We start from the raw sequence: 24,438 nt of genomic DNA, 5'->3' as shown, positions 1-24,438 counted from the left end.
CCCCCAACCGCCATCTAGGCACTACATAAACACTGAGGAGGCGCTTCCTCACACAACGCCTCGGGGGCCCATCGCGGAGGACAGGCCGGTTGTCCTCTATTGATACGAAATACCACGCCTTTGTGTCCTTTAGTTTTCTCTTGAAGAGAAAAATAATGGACAGAGGCATGACAGAGTAGCAGAAAACGGGCACGTGCTCTGTGCTGGCCGCCCCTAATAACACCCCACCTGTTTGCTGGTAAAAAAAAAACAACCTCGAAGCCTTAGTAATAAGCCAGGCCTTGTCAGCCTGGCTTATTCAGGCTGCCATTGAAAAGAAAAACACCCAGCTAGAATCTCACTGGGATGAGTTACAAACAAGATGCAGGGCTGTGAAATAGGAGCTGCCTTTACTGGGAACAGCAAGGCTCCAGCTGGGGAAATAGCAAGACCATTTAAAGAAAGAAAACAAAACAAACCCAGTGAGAGGGGGCATTAACACCTGGGGAATTAAGAGTTTAAAATGATGTATGAAGTCCACTGCTGCCCTCAGTGCTGCCCAGCTAGAAATGCTGCTGCCATTGCCAGGCAGTTAGTTTTAAAGTTTGAGTGCAGCAGAAATCAAAGGGGCTGCAAGCACACTATTGCACCCCCTCGGATCCACCCCTGGCTCAAGAAATCCCAGGTAGAGGCCATGCCCCAGAGAAAGGCAACCCCCCATGCATACCAACCTGACCAGGGGGTAAAATCCCTTCTTGACACCCAACTATGACAATCGGTCGGACAGAGCAGGGACAAGAATTTCTGGGTTTAAGTCCCAGCAGGAGCATTTGCACACCCCCATCCATGAAGGGCCCTCCTGTCTAACAGAGGGGCCGGAGGACAAAGCCATGCTAACATTTAGGTGCTACAGCGATCAACAACCCAACCACAAGCTGAGCAGTCAAGAGATGGATGGATAACACCCAATACTTCTCAACCTCTGTTTTCTAATGGGATAACACCAAGCAACAAAAGGCTACCTCTCCACTCCTGCTGAAATGTGCCCTGGTAGTTGTAGGCCAGGGTCTTTAAGTCCTTTGAGATGCACTCTAAAGAGGAAACTATTCTACCAGACCAGGTTTTCAACTTTCGCATTTAGGTCAGTGAACTGACAGACATTTTGGCTGATCTTGAATTTCCACCCAAAATACTCAGCCCTGATGTAGTAGTCTCTCAAGTACCCATATACATTACATGTACACTACACAACCTGGACCATCAGATGTTTTGTATAAAACACAAGCATTTGATGCATTTACTGTGCAGAAGATTGCTCTTAAACCACAGATCATATGAAAAACAACCGTTTCTCCCCTCACCAAGCATAACTCACTTCCTTAATTAGATGATGAAGTCAGACTGCACAGTGCAGCTGTATTTCCTTTGGGTGACTGTTTTTCCACAGGAATATTTTTTTCCTATTTTACCCCCTCCTCTAGATGCCACTGTCATCTGCATACACCCATGTATACCGCCAATCATCAATGTGCAGTGGAACTATCCAAGCCTTAGTGACTTTGAGGACTCGAACCTCTACACTTCCCCAGTTCAGGGCTTGCAAATAAGATACTTAGTATTTGATTTCTCTGACGTTAATTGGACCCACTAGCCGTTCCATACCTTTTGCTTTTCCAAAGTCACTTATCTTGGCATATAAATAAAGATTAAAAGGAGCTTTATGAGACAAAGGCAATTATTTAAAAAATCTTGGCCAGTGTGCTCCATATATTAATAGACATGCAGCTTGATCTCAACTTGTCTGGGTTTTCAAGAGATAAAAAGGAAAAATTGCTTTGGCTGTGTATATTTAAAACCTACCTGTTTACAGAAGGTGCTCAAGCGTGTTTCTTACGTAGCCATATTTGCAAACAGACAAGCACCAGCATTCACGGCCATCAGCATGCTGGCATGGCTGGTTTTGTTGGAACTTAGATTGCTTAGGGCTCCTCTACAGGTGGAGGTAAAGATGCTGTGGGATCTAATGCATGATCACAAAATCATGCCTTCTGCCATGTCACATGTGTGACAGGAAGCATGATTATGAGATAGGATGTAAAGGGATCTAATGTGAAATCTCTGCTGCAGGGAGAACCTGGGATCACAATCTTGGGCTCCTCCTTGACTGTCTCCTGCAGTTGAGCCCCACAGTTGATGGGGCTTGTAATGAATTGGGTGCAGAATTTCCTGAACTGCTCCTGCTGTGAGTCCCACAGCCAATGTGGGCTGCGGGGCTCTCAGTGGGGCAGCACTGGGAATGGTGTCCCTGCTACAGGCATTGTCCACTTCAGCACTTGCAGCAGGGAGAATGCTGCCCCTGATCCTAGTGTCTTGAGGTGTGGGGCTCGCAGCAATGGCAGCATTTCCTCCGTGCTGGTCCTGCCGCGAACCCATACCTCAGGAGGTTTACAGCAGGGGCAGCAGTCTTCCTGCTGCCCCACTGTGAGCCCCACAGCAATGTGGGCTATGGGGCTCACAGCAGGGGCAACATAGGGGAATGCTGCCATAGCTGCAAGCCCCACAGCTCAGGAGGCTGGCAGCATCAACAACTCTTCCTTCTCCCCAGCTATTGCAAAATTAGTTTTTTTGGGAGGAAACTGAACTAACAATTTTTGATAGAGTTTATGATGTGTTGTATAGGACTTTGAGAAGCTAACAATAGAAAACCTGATGCTAACATTCATCTTTTAATATGACTCTATTACATCATTAACCCATCTGTTCCTTAGGACGAGCAAGTTACCTCCATCATCAGTGGTGGAGCCAATTAACTTTCTTTTCTTGTGCAAGTAACTAGAAGCACCATTTAAATTTCCCTACTAAAACTTAAATTATTATACAAAGGCAGCCTTCACTGTTATCTGAGGAATACTCAGAAAACAGAATTTGGCACAAGGAATACTCAAACCAGTTTTAGGAGCATTGGTCCATATCAGAAATGAAACGGTTCTGTTTTCGGTCTCTAGCAGTGTCTGCTTCATATTGGCATCTGCAGTTTTTATATACAGTTGGAGTAATTAAAGTGAAAAAATATTATTGTGTACAAAGCTTATCAAGACTATACACTAGAACACTACAAGATCCTAGTTTATTAATAGTCTAAAGCAGGCACATTGCCATCATTCCTGCTACAGGAGGTGTTAGTTTCATAGCATTTTGACTGGAGTAGGTTTTCTTTTTCTCTCCAGTGCTACAGGAACTACAGACTGCTTTCTAGCAGCTGCAAAGAAAGAATATTTAAGTCTTTGGAAAGTGGGAGGTGGTGGCTAGTATTTAAATCTGAAAAAAACAAATGTGCTATAACAAGATATCAAAATGTCCACTGCCCAAAGAAATCTGATCAATACTTCCTTTAGTTTAGACTTACAAGCCTTCATATTCCCCACTTACTTTTTAGCTGCAATTGAAACTAAATGTACCACTTGTTCCTGTTGTATCCAACTGAACAGTTCAGTACAGCAGGCTCAAACATAGCTTTTTTGATTTCTCCCAATCAAATCCTCCCAAATTTACTAGGAAATCCAAGCAGGGAACTTCCAAACATGGCCGAAGTTGAGAACAAATGTGGCATTTAAATTCCTTTTAGATTGGCTTAGAATGTGGAGTCTAAGTACTGTCCTATAAATAACACTGTCACAGGGCGGGGACCCAGGAGCAGCCGTGATCTCTCCTGGAGCCCCTACTGTGCCAAGTTGCCCGTCTAGCACCCTCACTCTCGCCTGCCACGACTTTGATAGTTCTATAATATAAATGGGAGGCTGCCTTTACTTGACCCCTTGGACCCGGTGCTCTTACCCTTCTGGTCCCTGCTTTATACGAGTAGATTCTGGTGCCCCCTACCCTATGGGCGTTGCATGGCTCCTACCACCCCTAATACCATGCTCCAAGCCTCTCAGTTGTTCCGGATGTTATCTCGTCTATGCTCTTTCCTTAGGGGCCCTGCCCGAGGCCTCTACCCATATGTTCACCCTCACCGGGCTCCTTACTCCCGTACTCGCCCTCACTGGGCGTCTACTGGTATACCCGCCCTCACCCGGCATCTTAGTGTGCTCACCTCAGAGCACCCGTATACTTGTATACTTGCCCTCACCAGGCGTCTTAGTGTGCTCACCTCAGAACACTCGCCCCTATCGGGGCTGTCCCGCGCTCTCTGCGCACTCACCCCACAGGGGCCTGTCTCGTTCTCCCGTGCTCACGTTGCCCGCACTGGGGCCTCGTCTCCCGCTAGTGCGTCACTTGCACTGGGGTCTCGTCTCCCGTGCTTCCTGCGGTCGGGGCTCAGGTGGCCATAGCCGTGCCTGGCCCCCTGACCCTCCTTCTGGGTCTTACGCCTACTCAGGCTCCTCACACTCGGGCTCAGGCGGCCTCAGCCTTACCTGGCCTTCAAGACCCCTTTTTACGGGACTGGGGTCAGTGCCCCCTGAACATCGTACCCTCACTGGGCTTCTCGCTTGCACATCCCTCCCTAGGGCTCTACTCACACTCACCCACACTGGGGCCTGTCTCACGCTCACGCAACCGGGGCTCAGGCAGCGTCGGCCTCCCCTGGCCCCGAGACCCCCTTCTCAGGGTCGTACGCCTGACTGGGACTCTCCCACAATTGGGGCTCAGGCGGCCTCAGCCTCACCTGGCCCCAGACCCTTTTCTGGATCTTACGCCCCACTGGGCTCTCCCTACCCGGACTGGGCTCCTCCCAATACTGCCCCACTGGGGCCAGGGTCAGGATCCCCAAAATGCAGCGCCACTCTCTGGGACCAGACTACTGTGCCTCTCTCCTGGCACCAGATTGCGGTGCCCTCTCAGGACACCAGGAACCTCCCGCGCTACTGGGGAGCTCCTATGAGGCCTCCTCCAACCCCTACAGCCTCGCCCGGTCCTCTGGTGTTACACACACAACCAAACAGAAAATACAAAGCCATGAGCCAACCGGCTGTAACACAAGAGAAGCCTTCTGGCTATAACAAGTTCTGCGCCACCCTGGCTCTCCTTCATACCTCCCTGTCAGGGTTCTCTCCACCCCGTACCATCATGCAGACGCTCAGGCGGCTAGGGTGCCGTGCCGTGCCGTGCCGCGCCGCAGAGCTCCCGCTGCTCAGGCTGCCAGAGGGGAACTGCCTTCTGGCCTCAGCTTATAAAGCCCAGGCCCTGCCTCCTTCTGGCCAGCTGACCAGATTGGTTGCCCTGGCAACCCTCACCTGTGCTGCCCTGTTAACTGGCAGCCAGGCCCATATCACTATTGCCAGTAGCAAGCACCCTAGTGCCTGCTACAAACACATTTGGCACAATGACACCTTAAGGTTGCTATTCTTTCATGAATTTGAGCTTTCACACAAAAAGTTGAATGAAATGCATTTTATTTCTAACAGTCAATTACCAAGTAAAGCATACAAAAGAAAAATCAGAAAAAGTAATTTAGAAAAAGGTAGCATCACTGTGCACATGCACTGGGTAGGATTTAAAAGTCAATCATTTTAGTCATTAAAGTGGTTCAAAAAATATTAATACAATGTGATAATTTCTTCATTTGTTTTGTTTTCTGACAAGAATTTCCATTTGCAGATACTTGTCTGAAGGAATATTCATAAGTCACAAGCTCCAGCCTCCATCAATGATAAGTTCGTTGCCAGTCATGTAAGCAGACTAAAAATATATGAAAAGGCACAGTAACTGTTAGTAATCATTTATGACTATTAAGCAGTGGAAAATACTTATTACTAAAATTCATTTAACAAAACCAGTTACTCTCAGAGCAAACAGCCGTTTTATAAGTACAATGGTGGTTGCTTAAAACTGTTAAGCAGTCTGAAAAATTAAACTCCTTTCAGCTGCTACTGTAGTTGGGCAAATGCATTAGCTCTTGCCTTCAGGCCAGCTGGCATAAATGACCGTGTGCTACGCTAATGCTCAAAGAATCTGGCCTGTAAGCATATGACCACACACTGCAGCATGATTAGCTTCAGAGGTTTAGAGGGATCTGGCCTGGTCAGCTACTGCTACTGTATTGAGATACCCACAAGAAAAACCCAGATGGATCAGGAAGCTGTGTTTGTGGTAGTCTTCCTTCAGGGTCAGCACCGAGCCATACTCAGTTCAGATTTACTAATTAATATATTGACTTTGTCTGGCCAAAGCTTGTACAGACAAACTGGAAACCCAGGAATGCCAGTCTGATAGCATTCAGCATTTTTCTGTGACCAAGATAAACCTTTGCTCTGGCATAACATTTAGATCATAGATTCACTAATGCCTTCTCCTTGGTCCCCCAACTGAAGGTAGGGCTATTTGTCATGGAAGTTTATTAGCAGCAGCTCCCACAGAACTCTCTGCAAGGCCAGTAGACTCGCCTGTATGTAGCATCTATGACATGGTCCTTAGCAAATGACAACTTAACCTTCATTAACAGTGCTAGGCAATAACTCAGTTTTGCATCTTGGACTGGACTCAGTAAAAATGTCAGTTTTATACTGTTGCAATAGTTTGGCTTAAAGACTGTACTAGACCATCCCCACCTACCATCTACCATCAGCAAAGTCTCTCCACTGAGAGGCACAAAAATAGCCTGGGCTACTGTGATGCACTGTTTTTGCTATTTACTACTTACTTCATCAGAGGCCAGATACACAAAGAGGTTGGCCACTTCTTCAGCAGTAGCCATCCTACCAGTCTTCTGTCTATCCAGAAAGTCTTTCAGTGCCTACAGATACAAGATAGAGTATCAGCATCACAAGATTAAGTATGTAAACATGATTATTCTGTTCTACATTTGCTATGTTGGCAATATGGTCACAACCTTGACCAATTTTCATAGAATCCTAGAAATTAGTGGGGGAGGGGGAGAGGACCTCAGGAGGTCATCTAGTCCAATCTCCTGTTCAAAATCCCACCAAACACCATCTGGTTAAGCAGACAAAGTAGAGAAGGTGATATCACTACCATTAATTCTCTGGAATGCAGAAAAGTAGGCTGGAATGCAGAAAAGAAGTGCTGTTTATCCCCTCCCCGCCCCAAACAGTTTGTATGCACGTGTGTCCACTCAATATAAATTAGAGTTTGCTTACCTGATCTGGGTTAGGTCTAGCACAAATTCTCTCTCGTAGAGATGGAGTGTCAACAGTTCCTAAGGCAATATTCAGAATTCAGTACCACTACTGAAGTGGACTGACCAAGACTCAAAAGCCACAAGTGAGAACTCCTCAACATTAAGTCTATTACCTACAGTGCCATGGTTGTACAGGACTTCACAATAAGATAGGTTAACTTTTAAAAGGCGTCTGGACAACTAGTTCAACTGACTTTTGTTGAGACTGTGGCTATTGGGGTCACCAGTGTGATGCAGAGGTATCAGAGTTAGCTTTAAGTCAGCTAAGCAGTCTAACCTTTACCATGCAGAGCTCAGCATGTGCTAACTTATCTTGCCAAGAAGCAGAATCAGTTAACCCTCATGGATCTGCATGCTGCTCTGGCTACACTGTGACTAGCCCCTAAGCTAACTCAAGTGTTTTTACATTCTGCTGCAGTATTCCCATACTTTGAAACTCCTCAGTACCCAAGTCAGTTTTGACAAATATAGTGTAAGTGCTTAAGTCACTTGGGCACTTTTGAAACTTCTACCTGCAGTTGATAAAAGCAAGGGGAAGATCCCAGTTCCAGCACATTTACAGCTCAGGATACTACCAAGTGATAAACTATCTTACTACTATGGATAGAGAGTGAGGAGTAATATTTGGCTTGCAAGAGGTTTCACAGACAGTTTAATTCTTCCAGAGTATAAGACTTCCTGTTTACATCTTTTACAGCAATGAGACCACCTTTATTTCTTGGCATTAGTCATTTAATTCATTTTGTTATGCTATTCAAGTGACACATGGATTTTTTTTTTTTGTTTTGCTTTACTGTCTATAGGCCTTAAAGGTGAATACACTCCATGGAGTTTGGCATACAGGCATTATAACTCTAAGGGGTAAATAGTCTTTCCTTCTCCAGTTCCCAGTTTGTACGCCCATTTGATTATACCTGGAATAATACACCGTACAAATGCTACCTGTGTACTTATGATGTCCATGTGTATTTTTACTGAATAAAGGCCTTGACTTCTAGGTTATTAGGTGTTAAACAATAAGACAGCAATGTAGTCAGGAAATGCTAGAAGAAAGGCTGGTTTTGTCCCTGCCTGCTGTTGCCTTCAGCAGCCTATTAGTGTGCTACTTTCAAGTTTTATTTCCTATTAGCCTCAAACCAAATCTGGATCCATGTTTTTCAGCTTCTGTTCCAAGTTCACAAAATATTGTAAAAATACTTACCAGGACATACGCAGTTGCACCTGATGCTTTGTTCAATGAAGTCAGCAGCTATAGACTTCGTTAGACCAATAACTGCGGCTTTTGAAGTGCTATAGACAAATCTGTTTACAACTCCTGACAAATTTAATGTCAGGTTATCACGGAAAGAAAAACAAAAACAAAAAGTCATGTTTGTTGCATATGGAGCTGTTTTTGGGCTCTCCCGTTTCCAGTAGCACAGGGAACCTCCCTGAAGGGACCATGACTGGTTGGCTAGAGCAGGGATGGTCAACCTGCAGCACACATTCTACAAATGGCAGATCTGGGAGGGAGCAGGGAAGAGTGGCAGATTAGGCAGGAAACAAAGCAGAGCAACAGCTTGGGCAGAGAGCAGAGAAGCAGATTGGGCTGGGGAATGGAATTGGAGTGACATTTGGGGAGGATGCAGGGTTAATCTGTAGCATACCTGCCAAAAAGTTTGGCTCCTACAAGGCTAATTACCAAACAAAAGAACTTGCATGACTACAGTGCCATCCTTTATAGCAAATTCACATATTCGGAGCACAGCTCCATCTATTTCAGTTCTCTGCAAATCAGATCTCTGATACCGAGTTAGGTAACCAGAAATTGAAGAACACATGGTAAACACTTGTGAAATTCGCATTTAAAAGGGACTTGTCAAGATTCAACATAAAACTGGCAGAGACGGGGTAAACAAGGTACCACCTTTGTCAAGGGCACGGGGAATGCAAAAATAGCCCCAGCTGCAGGGGCAGCTGACTGTACTACTGCTATGGGCATCACTTCATTGGTGTTGCCATGTGCATCACAGCTGCCCTAGACACAAGGCTGTTCTGCTATGCCTCTGGGAGTAAAATCCAACTTCCAGAGTGGCATTCAACTTCCATAGTCACAAGTCCCTTCTTCTGGTTCTTCCAGGTCATTCACTTATTTACTACACTTTCTAACTACTTCCCCAAACGAAGCAGGGGTCTGGCTGATCACTTGATTTCATTTTAAAGCCCCAATTCATTTCTGGGTATAATCTCCTGTTCACTGAACACAGGGCTTCCTGGAAAAACAAAAACCCCTGCATATGCTGATATCATTAAAGACTACATTGAAATGTATATGCACAAGAGGCCAAATCTATATTTTGTACCATTCTTTAATTTTCTCAAGTAGGTGCTTTCAAAACAAGAGACTTGATAATCATTATTCTACAGAGCCACAGTGCCAGTAGGGCTATCACAAGTATGTATGTGTCAAAGCTAAGGAGTTATTGACCTTTAATGCTGGATGCCACAGAAGACATATTGATAATGTTTCCAGATTTCTGGGCAAGCATCTGTAAAAAATACATATGCTGTCATTCAAAACAAAGCTGCAGTCACCCGAGGACCAGTTCTGTACCCATACTCACATTAAACACTAGCTTAGTTTGCAAGTCATTAGCCCACTGATGTAGCTTGGACACTTGTGGGTCAAAAACCCTATACAGAGAGCAGAACTTTTAGATAGATAGACATAACTGAATTCCTAGTTCAAATATACTGTACTTTGAGAAGTCTTATTCTCTTCATCAGTGATAACTCTCTTCTAACTGAGGTGCTATACAAGTACCTCCAGAAGATTATCTTAAAGTGACTTACAAACAATAATTTATACTTTTGATCTAAGTAAAGACTTTACAGCTAAGAAACAGGTTAAGTGACTTGCTCATGGTCACATGGTAAATCTGTGGCAGGGCCAAGAATTTAACCCAGTTGTTGTAATATTTAGCCCCAGTCATCTTTTTAACCACTTCTCTTATACTTGTATCTAAAGAATTATTGGTTATTACACTGCAATACTTCAGTTAAAGTGGAGAAACCCTGTAGTTACCAATTCAATTTTACCTTCTTCACAGCTAAAAGGGCTGAAGGCACTAGTAGCCATAATGTAAGGGTTTGTCTGGTGAATGGCTGTTTCTCATACTGAACATCGTTGACTAAAAGCTGTGATCTAGCTGGATGAAGAAGGTCATTGCAGGACCCTGGCACAACTTTACGAGTACTCGTGGTGCTCTGGTGAGGTGCCTGACGATTGGAAAAGGGCCAATGTGGTCCCCATTTTCAAAAAAGGGAGGAAAGAGGGCCCAGGAAACTATAGGCTCGTTAGTCTTACCTCAGTCCTGGGGAAGCTCTTTGAGAAAATTATCCAGGAGCACATCTGCGAGGGGCCAGCAGGGTAGTTTATGCTTAGGGGCAATCAACACAGGTTCATTAGAGGCAGGTCCTGTCAGACAAACCTGGTGGTCTATGACCAGGCCACAAAAGCCTTGGATGCAGGTGTCGTGGTGGATGTACTCTTCCTGGACTTTAGGAAGGCCTTTGACAATGTCTTTCACCCCATCCTCATTAAAAAATTAGGCATCTGTGGTGTCAACACCCACAGTCAGATGGGTTGCAAATTGGCTGAAGGGCTGCACCCAGAGAGTGGTGGTGGATGGGTCATTTTTGACCTGGAGGGATGTGGGCAGTGGGGTTCCCCAGGGCTTGGTCCTTGGGCCTGCACTGTTCAATATCTTCATCGGCGATTTGGATGAGGGGGTGAAAAGCACCTTGTTCAAGTTCACAGATGACACTAAGATGTGGGGAGAAGTGAGCATGCTAGAAGAGAGGGACAGGCTACAACTAGATCTCAACAGGTTACAGAGGTGGGCGGGTAAGAATAGAATGGGTTTCAATATGGACAAGTGCAAGGTGATGCACCTAGGGAGAAAGAACCAGCACTATACCTACAGGCTGGGGAACTCCCTTCTCATCAGCACAGAGGCAGAGAAGGATCTTGGAGTCGCTACTGATTCCAAGATGAACATGGGCCGCCAATGTGGGAACACGGTCAGGAAGGCCAACCGCACCCTGTCATGTACCCATAGGTACATCTTGAGCAGGTCCAAGGAGGTGATCCTCTCCCTCTATGTGACACTGGTCAGACTGCAGTTGGAGTACTGTGTCCAGTTTTGGGTGCCGTACTTTAGGAGGGATGTGGACGACATGGAGAGGGCCAATCACGTGATTAGGGGGCAGCAAGGCAGGTCCTATGAGAAGAGGCTATGGGACCTGAACCTGTTCAGCCTCCACAAAAGAAAACTGAGGGGAGATCTGGTGGCCATCTACAAATTTGCCAAGGGGGACCAGCAGACAATAGGAGAGTCCCTGTTCCCCCGAGCACTACCGGGGGTAACAAGGAACAATGGCCATAAGTTGACTGACAGTAGATTCAGGGTAGATATCAGGAGGCACTATTTCACTGTCAGGCTGGCTAGGAGCTGAAACCAACTTCCAAGGGAAATGATACTTGCCTTTACCCTGGGGGTCTTCAAAAGGAGGTTAGACAGCCACCTCGCTGGGGTCATTTGACCCCAGCATCCTTTCCTGCCCATGGCAGGGGGTCAGACTAGATGATCTGCTTAGGTCCCTTCCAACCCTACCAACTATGAAACTATGACCATATTTAAGAGCAAGAGTTATCACGCTAGAGTCCATTAAAACTTGGATCAGACCAATGGTCCATCCAGCCCAGTAGGTGAGAAAGCATTGGATCCGACAGAAATAGAGGATAGATCACTCTAGATATTACCCACCCTGGCATGTAAAATGAATTAGAGTCTAAAATTTAAGTACATTTAAGTACACTTATTGCTGTGTTTTAAAATCAGAGGAAGAACAGCCTTAAGCACAGATAGATGTTAAGGAACACATTTGCCTACCTGCAATGGCCCTGGCCAGCAGCCTCTAAGGAGGCTGCCAAACTGCCCCTTTCCCCATTCCCCGCAGCTCTGGCCATTCAGCAAAGCTGCCAGCTACTGAATAGCCAGAGCTGAGGGGGAGTGGCAGGGGGAACAGAGCCCCCATACCTTGTGGGCCCCTCCCAGCTACCCTAACTGGGGTATTGGAGGGAGGCTGCAAGGTGAGGGGGCTCTGTTCTTTGCCCCCTCTCCATCAGCTCTGGCCATTCAAACCAGTCAGGAGCTCTGTGCTGGTTGCTTCTGGATGCTGAATGGCCAGAGCAGAGGTGGGGAGGAGGGAAATGGAGCCTTCTCGCTTCACAGACCTGACCTGGCTCCCTCTAATACTGCAGTCAGGGTAGAGGGGGGGCAGGGGCACAAGTCCAGGGGGTTCTGTTTCCCATTCCCTCCACTCCCCCTCAGCTCTGGCCATTCAACAGCTGGCAGCTCCCCCTCCTTTCCCCTGACAACCCAGGGGGACAACCCAACCCTGCTGGCTGATCCTATGAAAAATTAACCCTGGAGGGAACACAAGTTCCCCAAGGAGCTCTGCTTGTGAGCACCTTAATTTAATACCCGAGTTAACTGGGGTTAATTTTTTGTGTGATCAGTTATTCATGCACGTTTTTTATGACAGTTGTAGAGTGCTTTCAGGGGCCAGATTGCTCAAAAATATCACTCCTATCTGTGCCCATAGTTAAAGTACTGAACTGCGACTTGGGAGAACATGGTTCAACTTTTAACTGTGCCATAATCTTTTTGAGAAGCCTTTGGCTAGTCTTTTGGTCTCTTCATCTATCTACTTCCCATTTATAAAATGCAGATAATTCCTCTCTCCCTCTCTTTGTCTGTTTTAGCAATTTAGTTTGCATTCTCTTTAAGGAAGGGATTGTTTCTTTGTACACACATGTTCAATGTCTAGAAAAATAGGGTCCTGATCTTGCTTAGATCCCTTTAGGGCTTGTGTAAACCTACAAGATTTGCAAAACACTGCACCATAGTGAAGCTGGGCACTTTCATGCTCCCCTACTTCACTTGCCTTCACTGCTTCCCTCACTGTCAATTGCCTTTGCCAGCAGCAACTGGCAGTGGGAGTAGCAGCAGTGGGGCACTGCCAATTATTGTAGTGATTCACACATGCCTCCAACCAGGGAGATGCACCTCACAGTCTAGGAAACTCTGTCCTAAGAGCTACTGTCTACTAATAGTTATAAAATCACTGGCATCAGCAATAAGTTTTATATTTGATTTAAAAAATAAATAAATGCTTTCTTACTAAGCATTAGGATTTCTGCTTCCTCTGCACAGTCCAAGGTTGGCTATTTAGTCTTAGGACAATGCTGGGTATATTTAATAAATGCTTACATTTGTGGTATCTTGTTGACTTAGTGAGGTGTTGTATTAATACATATGTATGAGCATACACACGCCACACAGCAGAGCATGTGCTCCTCAGCTATAACACACCCCTTGAATGTATGCAAGCATTCATCTACAGCCTGTGGCTCCATAGAGTCAAGGGATGAGTGCATTTGATGAATGTGAGAGCTGTCATTTATGTAAATCCTAGTTTTCTAGTCACTAATCCCTAAATCACCACTACCTTGCTGATTCCCCAGCCAGGTACCCAACACCAATGTGGTTACCATCACTACTCAACCCACTCCTTTTCCTTCATTCAAGCCCTTCTTATTCTGGGACAAGATTTAGAACCCACCCCCCTGAGATCAGGCAAGTGCAACCAGGGTGTGGGGAGCTTAGTTAGAGTCCTCTCTTCAGTGCCGCTTCAGAACAGATGACCCAAGTTAACGTTGCAAGTTAGAGGCACAGGTAGCTGCTATGTAACAACGGTTTCAAAAAGGGATGGCCAGTTTCAGGTATTCTTTAAAATAGTGGTACTCAGTCTTTTGTCTCTGTGGGCCTGATGAGTGGCATAGAGCCAATCTGCAAACCTGATTGGGACCCAAAAGCAAAGATTGGGCTCCATGCAGCCTTGGCAGGGCCATGCTAGTCTAGCTCATGGGTCTTCCTATAGGTCTATAAATTTGGCAGCAGAGAAGTGGCAATTAACACTGCCGTTGGTCCCCTCCCATCAAATTTTCAGACCCAAAGGGAGCTCTGCAGGCCAGATCTGGTCTACGGGCTGGGGTTTAAGCACTCTTGCTTTAAAGGGATCTGAATGTCAGAAAGTGCTAGGAATTCACCTCTGGCAGTCATGTCTCCTTTAGACATGACAAACTGAGAACTGAGGCAGCTAAATTCAATATAACAACTTCTGGAAGTGTAGGGCAGCTGATACCAAGGGTTTGAGAAGATCAGGGTCTAGTATCATACTGAAATACCAACTTGTTCACATGGCGACAACTTAGGCTACTTAAGAGTGTCACAACTGTTTCTGGTAAATACTTCCCAAATGGTTATCGTCTGTGCAGTATCTTTCAGAAAGTATCCTTTGCTATTATCTAATCAGACAGGAAAATTCTCTCCATTTATCTAATGGGATTATTGTTTCCATAAGTAGCATATTGTCATTCTTATAAAATAGCTTTATAAGAATATCCTCAGCAGGAGGCTAGTTACCTTGAATAATTTTGCCTACATGCATGTTGTGTGGTACTGCATTACCATGACATCTTTCTCTGCTCCACGTTTGAACAGTTGATTTAGGTACAAGCCTAAAAAAACTCCCCACATGTACTTTTACATACTATTCACAATTGAAATCAGAAATCTAAGTCTAAAGAAGAAATCTACTAAAGCAGCCCTAAGAGCCCTCTAGCCACATCCCAGCATTTTCACTCCACCTCCAGTCTCTTTAACATAATCTACTCCTATCCTACTCTAAATATAGCATGTCTGCCAGAGTACGTGGATCTTGGAGACAGAGCCTTACCTTAGGAAGGAATGTTTTGATCATTAGATACATGCTGTGAACATTGAGGCTCATTGTGAAGTCCCAGTCACTCTCTTTGCACTCCAGAATGGTTCCATGATGGACAAAGCTGGATTAATCACACAAAGAACAATGGATTACTTCCTCCATTACATATCTGTGATTTGCATGCATTTTTTCCCTTCTCTTCGTCAGTAATACCTTATTTACCTGATTCCAAGACAAAGTCCCCCCCGCCACAACATAACATAGGGAAAAAGCCCCTTATCTTGGAATCGAGTACCAGGCAGCAGAGGGGCAGGTACTGTTGCAATTTTGATCCAAGCTGAAGTTGCTGCGATATGGCCTCTGCCCTACACAGCACAGGCCCCCCCACCCACAGCCCCAGCTGCTTACCTTTGCTCTGGGCTCTGCTGCAGTCTGGGGCATGGAGCATGTTCTTGCTCTCAACCCCTGCCTGGCCTGGTAGCAGTGTTGGTGGGGGTGGCAGCTTGAACCCCAGCTCTAGGGCCCAGCCAGAGCTGCCACTGTTACTGGGCCAGGCTGGGGCCAGAACACGAACATGCTACGCCCTGCTACAGCAAGTGTTAGCAGCAGCATTGGTTGGGGTGAGACAGGAAAAGGCAGCAAGTGGGCAGAGGGACCAAAAACTCAGGGGGAGACAGAGGCTACAGGAGGCAAAATATGTTGAGGGTGGGAGGGGGGAGGCAAAGGGCAGGGGTGAAGCTGCTTGATTTCTACTCACCCCCCAAACTCTTCCCCACTACCTATCTTCCAACTGTCTCTTCCACCACCTGTCTCCCTCATTGCTTTCTACTGAAACTACCCACAAAACCGACAATTGTGATGAAGGATTCTGTGAGGCAGACCCAAAGGAACAGTTATTAAATAGACCAGCTAAAAAGACATAATAGAAGAAGAACGAATTTTAAAACAGGATTTAGTTACCCTGCAATATTACAAAGAACATCAATCCTCTCAATATCCTTGGCCAGATTTTCTATTTGCTCCTTCTTAGTGACATCCAGCACTCGTATTTGGATGCCTATTTAAAAAGAGGGAAAAAAAAAAAAAGAATTTTATCTCACTTTTTTTTTTTTAGTTAAAGACCAATTGTCTGATTTGAGAAAACCTGGTTATTTTGCAGCTGCCATTAAAGTCAATGAGTGCTCACCAGGGCCAGTCCCTTCTGAATGCCACCATAAAATGAACAGATTCCATGAAATTCCAAGCCTACCATGCAAGAGTTATGCTACTTACTATATGCCATGGAAGCACAAGGAAGCAAAAGGCTCCAATGTGTGCCTGTGATCAGCTGACTGGTGCTGGCCATACATTCAGTTTAAGGCATGACAGGAACCAGCCACAAAGTTAGTACATGTTTTGTGTGATAGTTTTGTGGTTTATTCTATTTTATTATGCCATTAATTGCATGAAAGTGGGGCTGGATAAAATGTGATTAACTAGTTAATCCTAAGTGTAACAATGTCTGCCAGGGGCCACAGTTACTTCAATATACAAGCCACAGGTGTGCCATCCACTGGCTGAAATGCACAGAATTTAACAAATAAAATAATCCCTAGAATAAAACATGCCATAGGCCATACAGCATTCCAGAGCCTCACATGTATATCATGATTCATTTCCTGTTCTGAGAATGTAATCACTTTGTGACGTTAATCATCCACACCCAGATGCATACAATTTAATGAAAGCTGTGAAACTAACCTGGTTGAGTGACTAATGCCAATGGGAGAATTAGTTGCTAAATCAGTATTCACTGAAATACACCTGTACCTCATGAGCCAGGGTGACATCTGTGTGGCATCAAGTACTTCTGGGAGATCTGCCAGCAAGGAAGCCGATTCTTTCCAGGCAGGCAACTAACTTGAACAGTGGAGTGTCTGCTCCAGCTCATTTCAGTCCCATATTGCTAGTGTTTCAAAAAGTAAAGATTTAACAGATCATGGGGTTGAAACTCCTATTTTGAGGATAGGAGTGCATGATAGTTTGATTTTACCTCCTGATACTGGTTCAGCCATGCTCATGAGTACATGAGAGAGCAAATGACTTTCCTTAAATTAAGGATTCGCAAATACTCCTTAGATGAAGACACACACTTTATACCAGTGGTGCTCAACGTTTTTCCCCGGTGGGCGGGATGGGCAGTGTTCCATCCGTCTGTGGGCCAGGTCCCGTGGGTTGCCTTAAATTGGGCACCAGGATAGGTGCAGTAGGCATCCCCCAGCCATGTAGATGAGAGTGGGGATAGCCCAGCCACAATGGAGACCCGAAGGGGCAGGGGGTGTATGGCCTGGCCCATGGGGCTCCAACCGAGCTCTGAGGGGGAGGGGGTGCATCTTGCCCCTGCAGGTGGAAGGGGGCATGGCCCACCCCCAAACCAGCCCTGCAGAGACAGGGTGGGGGCAGGAAATGTGGTCCAGTTCCCCAGGAGAGGGAGAAAAAGGGGCATAGCTCAGCCCTGTGGCAGAAGGGGCATGGCTTAGCGCCAACCTGGCCCCACAGGAGGGTCAGGACATGGCCAGATCAGGAACCAGATGTGGGGGAGGCTGCATGGCCCAGCTGTGGTTTGGGAAATTTGGCCGGGGGGACAGGACCGACCATATTAATGGTCACTACTCCCCTACTGCCAAATTTCCTGCCCCATGGAGAGCCCCACAAGCCAGATGCAATGGCCCACAGGGGCAGGGATAGAGCACTCCTGCTTTAAAGTGTTTAAGAATCGCCCAGAGTCTGTCTATGCTGAGTTCCTGTACTTAAAAGCAATAGAGGTACATAAAGTCCAGCAACTGGATTCTCTAAATTGACTTTAAGCATCTTCCTTCTGCTTCATTGTAGATTAAATGGATCCTACTTGCACAGTTTTTGTTAGATTTAAAATAAACTTGTTTTACAATTTCCTTCAGCTTGTGACTTTTGTAACTAAGGATCCATTACAGGAAGTCTGTGACTGTCAGTGATGGAAGCATACTAGTGTGACATCAGATGGAGACAAGCCTTAGCCTTCAGAATTTAGAACTTATACAAACAAAATAGGGACCGATCTGATGACAGTGGAATTATTTTCTAAAAGATACACCAATTCTTACTACTTACTGTATTACATAGCTCTAAATGCATTCGTTAAATTCACTAAACAGAACACTATTTTTATTTAACAACTAATTAAGCTAGGCCAGGGGTGGGCAAAATACAGCCTACGGGCCAGATCTGGCCCACCAAGGGATTCTATCCAGCCCATGGCAGGTCCCTTGGCCTCATCTGGCCAAGGAACAGGGGGCCACCTGGGCCATGGAGCATGTGGCTAGTCCTGCTGCCCCCGGGGTGTACAACAGAATGGGAGTAGCGCAGCAGCCGGACTCAGCGTCCTGGTAGCCCCTGCAGTGGTGGCTCCTTTTTGCTGCCTCAGTGCCACCACTAGACCTGGCCCATATGCTCCATTGATCCTATCCGGCCCTGGGCCCATCCGCCCTGCGTCTACTGCTGGGGGCACCAGACAGGTTCAGTCTCCATGGAGACTGGCCCAGGATCCCTGTGGGCACAGTGCTTGGCTGGGCAGATAGGGAGTGGTGTCTGGGGAATGGGACGGGTGGCGGGGGCTGGGATCAAAGCCAGGATTGTGGGGTGGTGGTAACAGGGACTAAGGTCAGAGATGCAATCTGTTGCCTGCACATTTCTACTTGCAAAAATAGCACCCATCACAAGGACCTGTGCGGAATGGATCATGGGTCTACCCTAGGCCCTGTCCCTACACGGTCACTGCCCTACAATCACAATCCTGGCCCTGCCCCAGCCCTCATCCCGTCTACCTAGCCAAGTGTGCCCTGCCCACAGGGGTCTCAGGCTGGTCTTCATAAAGACCACATCCTCTCCATCCTGCCTATGGCAGTGGGTGAGGGGTGGATGTCCTGGATGGCTGGATAGCATCAATTGATCCTGCCTGCCCCCACCCCTTTCAACCGCTCACCAGAACTCCTTAAGTGGCCCTCCTGCCCAAATAATTGCCCACTCCTAAGCTAGGCCTTCAGTTAACAATGTAGAATTTCTTGCTTTTAGCACTAGTGACCCCAAAGTTCAAACAGAACAATTCTTGCTGATAACAAACAGCACTTGACAGCTAGCCCACTGACCTAGGAAAAATTACATAGGTAAAATGAACAGTAGTGTAAGGCAGAGCAGCAATTAACCTCTTCAAGAGTGCTAAAGGGGTCAGATAGCTGGGGTTAATCTGTCTACCTGCAACCTCCATTCTGAAATGCTGTTTCAGTGGAATACCAGCACTTGGACATAAAGCCCCCATACCTTCTGTGCTACAGCAAAAAAAGTGGCTATTAGCACTCAGGGGCTGTTATTAAATCATTCTGCCACCTTTATAATCCTGGGCTACCCTTAAATGAGATTTTGATAAGCAACTTAAAAACTACTGAAGACTTGGACCAATGATTGCTGTAAACCATTTACCAGAATAGTTCTCTAGGTCCCGCAGCTTTGACTCGTTGATGTCTGTAGCAATGACTTTGGCTCCTTCTTTTGCAAAAGCCTTAAAATCATAAGTAAAAAGTACACAATTAATGTTTGGCTATTTGAAATTTCAGTAAAGGCTGACTAACCCAATAGAGCAAAGGTTGCATTTCTTTCTGGGTAAATATCAATAAAAGGCTACATTTCCAAACACTCTGGTATTAGACAGTTACACATGTGATATGATTACAGAACTGATGATTCCTCTCTCCAAACCAGAGTCCATAATTAACTCAGTAGGTCTCATTGCCTGACCATGTATAAGGAGCATGACATACAATATATAATAGCTGATAAGGGCAGCATGTACACCAGCCATTGTCTTACAGATTAGTAGGACCAGGTTATAAGACAGTGGGTGCATCTACATGTGCACTTTACTGCAAAGTTGACTTCACTCCACACCAAAGAGACACTGTCTACATACATGCCGGTACTAGGGTGCAGTAAATTAACTCAGCTGTAAGATAGTATAGTCTGGGTCAACAACTCCACCGAAAGATGGTACTTACAATGGTGAAACGTGGAAATGCTGACCCAGGAATAAATTGCACCTGGTCAGCCCAGGCAGCATGGGGCCAGACACCTGCTTGCCAGCTAGCCACACAGCTCTGAATGTTTGGCACTCATGCCCCAGCCAGCCCTTCCACTGCCCAATGCCACCACCTGGAGCCTGAGGCTGGCACCTTCCCTCACCCCTCCACTTGCTTCCAACCTGGGCCTGCACTTCCCAGCTCAAAGCGCTGCTGTCCTGTGTGTATGTGTAGACACTGTGCCCAGGAGGCATTAACTCTGGTGTGAACCGCTCCAGAGTTTACTGTGTTACATTAACTTCATGTGAAGAGGCACCCATTGTTACCTAAATGTAACAAAGATGCAGAACCTGGCTCTACTATTTATGGAAAGTGACAGCTCTGTATAAGCTAAATTCTAGTTCATTATTCAAAACACTAAAGAAGGCATTATCTGATAACTTTTCTTCCCACTATTTACTGCACACAGAGCCAGGTATTTGATCTTGAGCAATTCCCCTAAAAAAGGTACTCTTTAAAATCCATTGAGAGAGCGCTTACTTTATGCCTTAGCTGCATAGCTACTTTTTGCCAACAGAGTAATCTATTGTCAAAAGGTGCCTTGAAGCCTCAGAAAGAAGCAATAATTTCTCAAGGACCCCAGACCACAAAAATGCCTATAATGCAATTTCAGCTATTGTTGAGGGTTGTCTTTAGAAGGCTCAGACATACCATTCTCATCTGGAACTTGTTGCAATTTTACAAAAGCAAACTTTTTAAGAAAGAGACCCATTTTGTAAGTTAGGTCTTCCTTATGAATGTTGTTCTTAAGCAATGGTTCAGTACAGGATATCTGGAACTGATTTGCATTTCATTATACAGTTTCACAGTAGTAGGCAATCACTTTGGAGGTCTAAGTAGTCTAATCAGGTGCCTGATAAATCTACTTGAACAGAGTCCTGCAACTATCATACCAAGACCTTTGATGTGTATGCCTAGGCAAGAGTATGGAGGAGTGGAGTGGAGGCTGCCCTAGACCTACCACCCACCCTTTAGATGATTGAGACTGAGGGGCCAGATGTTCAGTGTCTTGATGGTTGTAGCTTTTGCCAGAGAGCAACAAACTGCTTAACACCTCAGTGAGGGTGTGTTTCTGGCTAAGGGACATCACCCTGACTTTCTCCAACCAAGGAATATCCACAGGCCAGCAGGAGCTAGGATTTTGAGGCACCCTACTCTTGCCTTACACTCTGGATGTTGTAACTGTGGTATTTTATGAGCTACCCCACCACTGCCACCAAAAGTATCACAGTACATAAGGGTCAAAATTCCATTTCATTCTGTTCCTGCAGTGATTTTTAGCAGTATTAACAACTTATCTGACCTCCAAGAGGGAATCTTGGGATTGGAAAGGAAGAAGTTGCTCAGATCATCTTCTATTTTCCTCTTCTCAAAAACGAAGCAACATAAACCTTTGAAAGCCAATTATGGCCTAGCCACCTTCCAAAAGATGGAAGACCTGCAACTGTCTGCTAAGTCAATGTCAACTCATAGCCCAATGTCAGTGCTACTACCCCCAGTCAGGTGAGTTGTGAAGGTCTTTCAGGGCAGTACTAATTGTGGTATAACAGGGCATTTTGAGTGTGCAACCTTCAATGAATTTTCCATAATGGAAATGAAGTTCTTATGGTGTAGCAGTCATACTTCACATGCTTTCCATGGAAAGTTGGGTATTTTTGGCTTCTCTCTCATTTGGAATTTATTCATGATTAATAAAGGCTGTTCAGTAGAGATGGCAATGGAGAAGTCATCACAGCAAAGCTAGTAAGGAATATACAGTGGAAAAAAGGACAAATATTTCCAGACTTACAATAGCAGTGGCTTGACCAATCCCTTGTGCTGCTGCAGACACCAATATGACCTTCCCATCAAGCCGGCCCATTCTGGATCCTGAAGATACTTAAACAGATATTGCCAGATATTGCCCTTCCAAACAGGAAGGCAAGTTATGATCAGCTGTAATAAATAATCATCAAATACATTTCAGTTGTTAAAGGAAGATGCTCAGTCATCTGTTCAGCAAGTGCTGGAGAATGCCCTATTCCTGGGTAGGAAATAAATACAGAACCTGCATAAAATGAGGGAAACCTGTATGTGCGAATTTGCTTTTATGTAATAACCATTTTATATCAAAAATCCATTATATGTGAGGTAAATTCACTCTTATGCAATTGGTGTGGTGGAAGCCCACAGTCAGTTGCTTTGTACAGTGCATTGTGGGACTGATACACATCAAAATATCGTCTTGTGTGGATCTGTGCTCCTCACTCGTCTGCGACATGTATCTGTAGTTACCATCCCCATTATGATAGTGCCTTGTACTTGTGTGTACTGTCTGGTGTTGCTAAGTACCAAAATTGTCTTGTAAAAGTGGTAGAAATGGGGCTGGGGGTCAGTACAGTCAAGGTCTTGGAACGTATCCCTATTTGTTACATTGTAAAGTGGGTTCCCTTTATATGAATTCAAATTATGCACCATTTTCCAGGAACACATGCACAGCATAAAAGCGAGGGAAACCTGTACTGAAATGGTAGTTCTGAAATAAAAAGCTGAAACAATGAAGGCCAGGCTTATCTATATGCTGGTGGTCTCCAACTTTAAGCACAAGATCACGTCTTGAATTAAAGTGCGACCCAGGATCTGCCTGAGCCACACCCCCGGCAGCAGGACATACTTGGTATTTCACCACTCCTGGGGCAGTTGCAGTGGGGCTTGGGGCTCAAAGACCAGCACACACCAGCCTCCACTCTGTGCATGAATCAGGGGCAGGTGGCTCCCAGGCCTCTGCTGGGGTGGGTGCAGTGGCAGGAGTCCCCCTGCACTCCTGGACAAGCAACCTGGGCTCCAATTGTGGTACCAGCCAGGGTTCCACTCACCCCAGGCCCTACCCCACTTCTTTCCTCACCGTGGGTACCTTGATCTGCACCCCCTCCCTTTCTCTCCCCCATAGACTGACCTGACAGGTGGAGGGCGGGTGGGGGTGGAATGCATGGATGTGATTAGCCCCTGCCAAATAATTCTCTCTCCCTCCACCTATGTGGGGGACTGAGACTGAGATAGACAGTCAGAGGCTCCACAAAAATCTACCGGTTGATCATGTTCTACTGATTGGCGACTACTGCTATAGGCAGATAAATCTCAAGAGTAGAACAAAACATACCTAGCAAAGTACATAGTGGATTATCACTTTATGAGATACGAGATTTAATAGTAAACAGTAAATATATGCAGAGTAGGTGGGTGGGAAGGAAAGTTTTCACATCTCACAGAACTTTGAGATTTAAAATAATGTTACCACTCTACAGCATGTTAAGAAAGCTAAAACACATCCAAGACAATGGGCCAAACTCCAGAATATTCTCTATTCTGGATGCGGTTTCTATGGTTTTAAATAGGTCTCATACTGGCTCGGAGAAACTTCTTCCAAACCAACAACATGACAAGTTTCAGTTTCAATAAAAACATTTAATAGAAAAGAACTTGATTGGCTCTAGTATGGATACTTTGCTACATTGTAACGGGGGGGGGAAAATCAGTCTGGGTTGTAGGTAAGGTTTAAAAAGAGGCCAAAGTCTGAGAACAGACAGACAAGGTGAATAGTCAAAAACTGCTCCTCTGGTTAGGCTGGCACAGGCAAATTAGCTGCTTCTCAGCACAGCTTTTACCTAGGTGCACTGCAGTTAGAAAGGTGCAATTTCCACTAAAATCAGGTCCATGGGACTTTGTTGCCCTCTGTTGCAGCTTGCATGCATCACAAGCAGCTGCTTACAAAATGATTACACACGCTTGGTCATGCTGGCTGAGTTATTTGCTTGGCTGGGCTCTCATTTTGCTCCCCAACTTCCCAGCCAGGTCCATCCTACTGTAATCTCACCAACACCACTTCTATTTGTATGTACTAATTCCAGAAAACTGTTGAGCCACAAGACATAGGTCTCCAATTATATGATAGTTTTTATAGCCCATGTTTAGTAGGGATTAACTGATACTACCAAACACTTAAGCTTTCAACTTAGGCTATACTTTACACCACATCTTCATTACTAAAATAGGCAAGTCTGGTAAGAGTACTATCCCACTCATTTTAAAGACCCAACCTTTGGGAAACCAAAAATGTACCATAAATGAATTGCTCTAGAACTTAATCATAACTTTCCCATTAGTATCTCTGTGCACAAGTAGGATGAAACAGAAAAGGACAGCTACCCACCTCAAAATGTAGAGGCAGCTCTTCAGGTTTGTTAGGCCTCTGTACTTGAGGAAGTTGCATGTATTTCAGTGTTTGCTGGGATTTGTAGTTCAGCTGAACTTCTTTAAAAACCATCCCAGTTCCTGCTGAAACATGGAGATGCTGCCATCTAG

At 45.5% G+C, this 24,438-nt stretch overlaps 1 protein-coding gene across 2 annotated transcripts in view; it reads right to left on the bottom strand.

The window, feature by feature from the left end:
* Positions 1-5,541: 5,541 nt before the first annotated feature.
* The window catches only part of BDH2 (3-hydroxybutyrate dehydrogenase 2), a 20,768-nt gene continuing 1,871 nt past the window's right edge, over positions 5,542-24,438 (bottom strand). Inside the window, exons 1-10 of one of the 2 annotated variants that reach the window (XM_019553284.1) lie at positions 24,287-24,372; positions 21,887-21,992; positions 19,445-19,523; positions 15,911-16,007; positions 14,963-15,071; positions 9,585-9,645; positions 8,319-8,432; positions 7,077-7,135; positions 6,620-6,712; positions 5,542-5,658 (exon numbers count right to left, since the gene is read on the bottom strand). In XM_019553284.1, coding sequence (XP_019408829.1) covers positions 5,605-5,658; positions 6,620-6,712; positions 7,077-7,135; positions 8,319-8,432; positions 9,585-9,645; positions 14,963-15,071; positions 15,911-16,007; positions 19,445-19,523; positions 21,887-21,958 — 738 coding nt within the window. In that variant the 5' untranslated portion in view covers positions 21,959-21,992; positions 24,287-24,372 and the 3' untranslated portion in view covers positions 5,542-5,604. Of the gene's footprint in view, positions 5,659-6,619; positions 6,713-7,076; positions 7,136-8,318; positions 8,433-9,584; positions 9,646-14,962; positions 15,072-15,910; positions 16,008-19,444; positions 19,524-21,886; positions 21,993-24,286; positions 24,373-24,438 lie in introns of those variants that run through there. The other variant, XM_019553285.1, reaches the window with a different exon arrangement.

This window comes from Crocodylus porosus, unplaced genomic scaffold (genome assembly GCF_001723895.1).
Source record: "Crocodylus porosus isolate Cpor-Errol unplaced genomic scaffold, CroPor_comp1, whole genome shotgun sequence".
NCBI lineage: Eukaryota > Metazoa > Chordata > Crocodylia > Crocodylidae > Crocodylus > Crocodylus porosus.
This window is presented reverse-complemented; position numbering and strand designations above follow the sequence as displayed.